Source organism: Corylus avellana, chromosome ca3, assembly GCF_901000735.1.
Source record: "Corylus avellana chromosome ca3, CavTom2PMs-1.0".
Classification (NCBI taxonomy): Eukaryota; Viridiplantae; Streptophyta; class Magnoliopsida; order Fagales; family Betulaceae; genus Corylus; species Corylus avellana.
In genome coordinates, this window is record NC_081543.1 from 27,095,961 (window position 1) to 27,104,879 (window position 8,919).

Sequence of the window (8,919 nt, forward strand, 5' to 3'; positions counted from 1 at the left end):
TTCACGGCTCAATAAGTAAATAATAACCGACAAATTTCTGTGTGTAACGCGAGCCATTCATTTCAAAATTTTGCGTTCTCTTATTTTTTTTAAAACAAGTCATTTCTGAACAGATGCAGTGCTTTATCCTGTAAAAACATTTTAAATTCTAATAGATACTACCTTTCATAATAGATGTTAGGTAACATATACTCTTAGGATCAGAATTATACCAAAACATTAGTGTATATATAGCTTATTTAACTTAATTATTATTTAATAATAATAATGGTAAACTACAGTTAAATCATAACGTGCCAGAGTGTAAAGCAAATGCATATCCCTACATTTTGGGTAGAAACATGTTAAAGTGTTTAATTTGGCATGCAGTGGTAGTTTAGGGCTGGGGCTCCAATGGCACTTTCTAAAATTTAGAGGTATAAATGAAAATGTGGTGATAGTTCAAAAAACTAAAGTATATTTTACCTTACATTTTATTATTATTCATATTCTATTTATTATGTATATCCTTTAATTTTTCAGGCATTACACATGAACTATATTCCCTACCACAGAGGGTTGATGTCTTTCACTTGAAATATAGTGAGATGAAGTGACCCCGAATATGTTAGTGGGAGAGCATATGGTAAAGGGTGTTGTTAGGTTAGGAAAAGACAAAAGCGTGCACAAGACCATGTTACAGTCTTACGCCGATCTGTAAGTTTTACATATGAGAGTTGGCATGGGCACTTACAAATTTTGGTACCAAAGGTAAAACAAATCCGATTGAAAATCCCATCAATCACTATTATAGTGTACATAAGTGGGAGTTAATGTGATGGGTGATCACATCATAATAACTTCCCACAGTGAGATGTTTGCCATCATGACATGTTATGAAGAGGCATGTCATGATGTCTCCCATTAGATCAACACTCTCACAAGATATCACCATAAATCCATAATTGTCAAAAATTAGTGTATGTTAATTTGTACTTATTATATTTCAAGATAAATAGGCATATAATCTTACACGTTCTCTCTCTCTCTCTCTCTCTCTCTATATATATATATATATATATATATATATATATATATATATATATTTCTTTCAACACTCGCACACCTCAAGTACTACTCCAAGGTCCTCCAACCCTCTGATCATGAGCAACGCACTGAAGTGAAGGTTAACAAGGGAAGCCTTCCTCTCTGCAGCTAGCAGGTACCAATGGGTTTCACTCTACTCTATATATCTCTTACATTGTTTTAACTGAAAATGAAAGGGAGCTAGGGAAGCCTTTGTGCATGGCAGCCTTCTTCTCTTCCTCTTTACAACCCAAAGACATAACATGTAAGATGATGATATCATCAATCCTTGTCTGGCCGGAAACCAGCCACCCTTGACAAGCCTTTGCACCGGCAGGGTGGTCTTGTTCTGGAAACAACAAGAAGCAGCCGATGAAATGTACACCGTTAGATAGATGCAGGTGTTATTGGCTTGTCAGTTGGACGGCAAAGTGCAAAAATGAAAGCACTATGGTTTATTTGATCTCTTAACCAAACAGGCGTATAAAAGGTTCTTTTTTTATTTTTTTAATTCTTATCAACCGAGTGCATGAAATTGAATTTGGAATAAAGTTTTGGACTTTTGCTTGTTCTCGCCTCTTTAAGAGAAGAGTACTTTTGAAACAATTTGACTCAGATTGTGATTGTGGTCTTGAATAGAGTAATTTATTGCATGAATGTGTGTTTTGTTGTGTTGAGTGGATTAGGGTCCTTTTTTAATTTCGAGTAAAATGGAGAACAACCATTTCATAATCCAGATTAAGGATTTGTTTGGGATTATGTTTGAAGAATCTAAAAGTGGTTTTAACACTCAAAAAGTTCGTTTGAAAAAAAGTACGCATTTAATTAAAAAAATTAAAAGCCCTTTTAAGGGTCTAAAAAACTTAAAAATTGTCAAAAAAATATATATATATTTTTGACAAAAACATAAAAATAAAGTTTTTGTTTAAAAACTTTTTTTGACTTAAAAGTTTTATTTGTTAAACGCAATCTCAAATAAACTTTAAGTTTCATGCATGTAATGGTTTATATGTGCCATGTCATTTAAAATGTTAATGACATGGTAACACCCATACGGTTAGATATAACAAGACAAAATCTAGACCAAAAAATAAATCATCTCAATTTCGTTGATCTAATTTCGTGCCGAATGGACTTGTGGATTAGTCACATATATAGACAATGTAGAATGGGCTAAACCTGATACTCCTATTAGTACTTGACCTATTATAGGCACTCTCATAACTATTCTCGTCTTCCTCCTAAGCATAATGCGGATTTGGTTTAAGGAATCTAACTCAAGCTTTGCTCCAACTCAAGCCGAGCTAGAACTCAGTTCATTTTTGTTGAGCTAACTTTGGACACCCTTCTATATATAGCTAATTAACTCAAGCTCCATCTTACATAAATTTTTTTTAGTCGAATTTGAACAATTAATACTCGGGTTTACTCGACTTGATCCCGACCCTAATGGTGAAGTTGTAATCATGGCTTCATGAGTTTTAACTCACAAGGTTGCATGTGTTTCTTTTGTTAGGATTGTAGCATGGCACTGCTAATTTCCCAACCAGGTCAAGCACATTTCATGGCTTATGGCGTGAAGAGAAATATGGTGGCATCTAGTAAGAAGGAAACTTGTGTTGGTTTTTCTTCCTCACCTCATTTAGCTAAAACTGGGGTTGGAAGGAAACAAGGGCATAAAGTGATTGTTCCAGCAACTGCCACCGAGGCCACTGTATTGCCTACAAAGCCACTAACAAAAGATGATCTTGTCGGTTACTTTGCCTCTGGCTGCAAGCCTAAGGAGGAATGGAGGTATGTAATTGCATTTTGCCAATTATATATACTTTCACCTACACTTGTCAATTGTATGATTTGTTTCTGCATATATGTGGACCTTGCAGAATAGGAACTGAGCATGAAAAGTTTGGTTTCCAGTTGAGAACTCTATGCCCCATAACATATGAACAAATAGAAGAGTTACTCAACGATGTTGCTGCAATATTTGGTTGGGACAAAGTCATGGAAGGTGACAACCTTATTGGACTCAAAAAGGTAAATTTTTTACTTTTATTATTATTATTATTGTAAACAGTGTTGAACTTGTATTAGAATCTTTGTATATCAACAAGACTTTCTAAATTTATTCTCTAATATGCGGCTTAATTAAAGCAGTACATGATTGTGGAATAGGGTAAGCAGAGCATATCACTGGAGGGTGGTGGACAGCTTGAGCTTAGCGGTGCACCTGTCAAAACATTACATGAAACTTATGCCGAGATTAAATCACACCTATGTCAGGTCAGTTGAAATAATCATACTCTAGCATATATATATGCATGAAGAGGCAAGCTTGTAAAAAGCAAGTGTCTAATGTGTTTGTAGGATCATTGTTGTTAGGCTGCCTGAAATACATAAAAGTTTGGGCAGCCTAAAAGAGGGGGGCTACGGGGTTCACTTACCTCGGACAGCCAGACTGGGCCACATAATTTTCTTTTCTTAGATTGCCTGAATTTCAAAAACATGGAATCCCAATCCGTTCTGTAAAATAATGGGCCACTCTAACATCTAACAACTATTTACTATTCTAACATATGTTACTAACTGATAGATTGATGATATCTTCCTTGTGATTATTATCATATACCGTAAGAGACTTGATGATTCAATATTGAGAAATTATTATTTTTTTTTTTTTTTGTGATTTGGTTTTCAATTCCTTCATAATTTATTTGTTTAACTATTAACTATTTTTTTTTTTTTTTTATAGGTAAAAGCTGTTGCAACAAAAATGGGAATTGGATTCTTAGGAATAGGTTTCCAGCCCAAAGGGGGACTTAAGGACATGCCTACAATGCCCAAGGTATGTAATGTATACCTCTTTTCAACCGTTCAACTGTTCAAGTTTGATGGAAGAACACAAATTAGTTAGTTGGCTGAAAATGAAAGATATTTAAGATGGAATGAGGAAAACTTCCTCATTGATGGAATTTAATTCATTATTCTAAATGAAGAATGCCAGGTGATCTTCAAACAAGAGATTAGTGCTGGGAGACAAAGTGGTTGTAAAGTTTTTACCTAAAGTACAATATTAATATACATAGTTGAATACCACTTTAACCCAAAAGTCTAAGCTAATGGACTTGGATTATTATTATTTAAAAATTTTAAAAAAAATTAAAACTTTTTATGGACAAGGATTATGCAAATCTCCTTAATTTTTTATTTCTATTTGCTTGTTATACCACCCAACCTTTCAATGGTGTCATTTTTTAGTGTTGCTATATTAATATGTTTCAGCCTCTTGGGAATTTGGATAACTTGTTTACTGATGATAAGAGTAATTTGATCCAGCCACATCAAGAGATTTTAGCAGGATACCTTGCTAAAGTTGGCCCACTTGGAATCGATACATTGCGTAGAACATGCACTGTCCAGGTGAGATGAATTTTACACTTTCGTTTTTATGTGCTTATATTGAAAGGCATGCTCTTGAAGGCTCTCTAATTTTTATAATTGAATTTTTTTTTTTAATTTTTTTTTTTTTTTATTTATGAAAAGGGAAATGATGCAAATCAAAATTCAAATCTTACAGGTTAATCTGGATTACAGTTCAGAAGCTGACATGATCAGGAAATTTCGGGCAAGTCTTGCTTTGCAGCCTGTGAGAAACTTTTATCCCTATTATTTTTTTACTAGAAAACTTTATGATTCCATGGGATCTAACTAGTGCAATAAATAAGACAGATAGCAACAGCACTATTTGCAAATTCACCTTTTGCTGAAGGAAATCCAAATGGTTATCTCAGCTTGAGAAGGTTTCCAAAAGTTACTCAAGTTCTTTCTTTCATGTATATTAGTATTATTTTTTCTCATGGGATTTTGCATTTATTTTTATTTGTTTAAACAGCCATTTCTGGACTGGCCATGATAAAAGTCGTACTGGCATGCTCCCCTTTGTTTTTGATGACTCCTTTGGGTAAGTTCATCTTGTTTTTTACTTTCAAAATATTATTCATTTTATTTTCTGAGTGTCCAAATGTCTCTTGTTCTAAACATTTTCATATATACATAAATTTTCTTCACAACAAGGGTTATCATCAAGCAACTTATTTCCTACTTATTGTTATTGCATCAACATCAATTTTCTGTGGCGTCCCACATTACTGGGTATGAGGTTTTTTTGGGGTAAACCGAAGAATAAAATCGTGCAGGCTCACGCTCAAAGCGGATAATATCATACAACTTGAAGCGGGCTGTTTCATTTTTTAGCAGAGTTTTTATCTATTAGTAAAATTGATTGGATCTGATGGAACCATTTTGTTTGTGCTTAAATTTTTGGTGCAGGTTTGAGCGGTATGTTGATTATGCTCTTGATGTTCCAATGGTTTACATTTACAGGAAAAAGAAATATATTGACAGTGCTGGAATGTCATTCAGGGTTTCCATCTATCCTTTCTAGTTTATTATAACAAGGCTTTCATCAGTAGCCATGTTCTTTTATATTATAAAAAGAAATATAATATTTACTAAATCTTGAGAATACTTTCATCCTAAGCTTGTAATTTGGTCAAGACATATAATGTTGGCCATTGTACTGTTTTGCAGGACTTTATGGCAGGAAAACTTCCTTGTCTACCGGGTGAATTGCCAGCACTCAATGATTGGGAGAATCATTTGGGAACATTATATCCTGAGGTGATTAAGTCTTTGAAAAGTTCCAAATTTGCTTGATTTTTGTGCCTATAACTTAAGCTATAAGTTGCTGTCTATCTTCAGGTTCGGATGAAGACATACTTAGAGATGAGGGGTGCTGATGCAGGGCCTTTGGCAATGTTATGTGCTTTGCCAGCATTTTGGGTAATGACCTATGTGATCTCCTAAACATCCATTAAACTAATTTGTGATAATCGTATTGTATGATAATCAGGCGCTCATCCATATAGTCACAAATCTAGTATTTCATGAGCGTACAAAGCACATAGAAGTAGACTATCACTTTGTTCGTAGTAAATTAACTAATAAAGAGATCCGCATGTGAAAACATAAGACTAATTGGCATATTTGTTCACCAAAGCTCTAGGTTGTGGACGACTTGCATTTATTTTTTCCAATTTGGTATTATATGACATACATTCTCAAACTTGGAGGGAAAGTGGTAGATTAGGATAAATTACATTTTTTTCTATTTGATTTAGAAAATAGAGTTAAGATTATCTTTGTCAGACCATTCTACTTAGAATCAATCAATTGGTGTTAAGATAGACAAACTCAAGTCTTTTATTGACCTCAACATCGTGTTCAGCAGACTTGTTTTTAGGTCGGTCCCTTCCTCACAGTGAGGCTTCCGCAACTCGATCCCATGACTTCCTGTCACTAATAACTTTTGTCGAACCGTGAGCTGTCATTCCACCTAAAACCAAATAGACTAGTTGGGTGCAATGTCAATGAATTAAAAGACTTGAGTTTGTCTTCCTTAACACTCACTGGTTTTAGGTGGAATCGCAACTTACGGCTTGACAATCTTGTTAGTGGATGTATTTAAATTAAATTGTGCAACTCTCCTTTATAAATAATAATAATGTGTTTGGTGGGTGATTATGAAAATTATCTTACCATTTTTTAAGTTACACATATCTAATAGTCATGTTACATGCCCTATGTCTAACTTGCATAGATTTTTTATTTTTTATTTTATTTTTTTATCAACTTTCTCATTCCACTAACTTCAGCTCATTCTCATTTTCTTATAAATGTCAGGTAGGTTTACTATATGATGAGGTTTCACTTCAAAATGTTCTGGACTTGATAGCTGATTGGACCATGGAAGAACGAGAGATGTTGAGGAATATGGTAATACAAATATGAGACAATAAGCAAATTAAATGGTGATCATCAAGATGGCTAACATAACTGCAAAATTCTGTTTAATAGGTTCCTAAGATTGGTCTAAAAACACCATTTCGGGATGGATTGCTAAGGCATGTTGCTGAAGATGTTGTCAAGTGGGCGCAGGTATATAATTAGTTTGGCATGATTGCTTTTGTTGTTGTTATCACTCAAGGCATTATACATCTTTTCTTCTGCAGGATGGCTTGGACAGAAGAGGCTTTAGGGAATCAGGGTTCCTTGATGAGGTGGCCGAGGTGGTAAAAACAGGTGCTTATTTTTTATTTTATATGTTTATTTTTTTTAATTAAAAAATGGTAGACCAATTGTAGCTATTTTACCTGAACGTAACTATACTAGCACCTACCCGCTGGGATCCACACAGGAGGGGCTTAAACGGTGGGAACCGCAGGTGCTCTCTCAAATCCGATTGAGCCATAGCCTGACCCAGCCCTACTAGAGTATTAATGGGAATCCAAGGCGGTTAATACTAATCATGCATATGTAGAGATTCTTCATTGCTGAGATTCGAACCCACGCTCTAGTACATGCAATTAGTGGAATTTAGTGGAATTCATGTCTTGTAGACCTCAACCTTAGACTATACTTATTTCATGCCAATTTGTTTTTTTGGGCAAACAAATAAAGCACCAACACCACTGCAATATTTAACTTAAAATCACCAATTGTATCAAATTTTAAGCTATTAGAAAATACTAAATTTAGTCATTTAATTAAAACTCTAACAACACTTTCATTGTTGTTTTAATGAATAATGATGATTTTGTCATGTGTTCATGTTGGGTGGTGATCGATCCGATGGCAGGAGTGACACCTGCCGAGAAGCTTTTGGAGATGCACCAGGGGAAGTGGGGACAATGTGTGGATCCTGTCTTTCATGAGCTACTCTATTGATCAACTGAAGAATTAGGTTCACCAACATCCTTTATGGTTTATGGTCGTGTTGTTTTCTTTGGCCTTTGTTGGCCCTCCCTTAAACACTTCTTGGTTCTTGGGTTGCAATCCGACAGTTGCAATTAATCAAGAAAAATAAATCGTGTTGTATTGTATGTCCTTAGCACGATACTCTTGTCTAACTCATTGAATATGAGTATGATCATTAATAAAGAATGTGAAGGGAAATTTATACATGAGTAATATTCTAAGTTCATTTATTATATTCTTATGCATATAGGTATTTGATTTTTATCATGATAAATATTTAGATATGATATTCTTAAGGATAAAGTTTTTCTCCAAACTATATAGATTGGAAAAATTTTCTCTAACCTAATCTATTAAACTAATATGTGTTTGAAATTCACTATTGTGAACCCCAATAGGTTGGCTTCGTAACGCCTATTGAAGCGTAAGTCCTTGAGCAACTATAGAGGTCTGTTGTTTGAAGCCCACTGAGAGTAAACTATTTTTGTTTAAAAACAAATTATCTCGTCATGAAAAGACAACCTAAACAAGTAAACATCATGACTATGAAAAAATACAAGAAGAAACTAAAGGATTTAAATACAAAAGAAACGTTGAAGTTGTACGCTTTGCATTGCGAAAATGAACACGCGCGAACATGGCTTAGGGGATGACAAAAAATGTCAATTTCAGGCTTCTTCTACTTTTCCCTTTCACTCTCACACCCTTGTGGCTGTATTTTCGAATAAGTGGAGTCTCCGAGGCTTTGTGGGGTTAGAAATAGGTTAAGGATCAAGTTTATAGGGTTTTGGGTGCTTATAAACGAGTTTCTGTCGCATTATAATCAATCCTGAAAATTAGAGGGTTACTCATGGGAGGATCGATTGTTTTTTTTTTTTTTTTAAAAAAAAAACTATTAAATTATATAATAGGTCTAAAGTAGATATATATTATAGCCCATTTCTGTTACTAGATTAGTTGTTAGTTAGGCCTACTAGTTAGGCCCAAGTAGTGTAAGCTGAGTCTATATAAGACTCCTTAGAGAATTGTAAAGGTATCAAA

At 34.4% G+C, this 8,919-nt stretch overlaps 1 protein-coding gene across 1 annotated transcript; it reads left to right on the forward strand.

The window, feature by feature from the left end:
- The first annotated feature begins 1,102 nt into the window (after positions 1-1,102).
- On the forward strand, positions 1,103-8,084 carry LOC132173368 (glutamate--cysteine ligase, chloroplastic-like). The gene is made up of 16 exons (XM_059584844.1): positions 1,103-1,201; positions 2,582-2,859; positions 2,949-3,099; positions 3,238-3,345; positions 3,815-3,907; positions 4,399-4,482; positions 4,640-4,708; positions 4,792-4,862; positions 4,955-5,023; positions 5,392-5,485; positions 5,653-5,742; positions 5,824-5,904; positions 6,805-6,897; positions 6,979-7,059; positions 7,134-7,203; positions 7,760-8,084. Exons 2-16 carry the CDS (start codon positions 2,591-2,593, stop codon positions 7,846-7,848), a joined length of 1,512 nt encoding a protein of 503 aa, XP_059440827.1. The 5' UTR covers positions 1,103-1,201; positions 2,582-2,590; the 3' UTR covers positions 7,849-8,084.
- Positions 8,085-8,919: the final 835 nt, after the last annotated feature.

Excerpts from the sequence above, each read along its gene's own strand:
- LOC132173368 (XM_059584844.1), top strand. The coding sequence starts at position 2,591 with ATGGCACTGCTAATTTCCCAACCAGGTCAAGCACATTTCATGGCTTAT. Across the intron at positions 5,743-5,823 it reads TGGGAACATTATATCCTGAG|GTTCGGATGAAGACATACTT; the intron begins GTGATTAAGTCT and ends GTCTATCTTCAG. Across the intron at positions 6,898-6,978 it reads GAGAGATGTTGAGGAATATG|GTTCCTAAGATTGGTCTAAA; the intron begins GTAATACAAATA and ends TCTGTTTAATAG.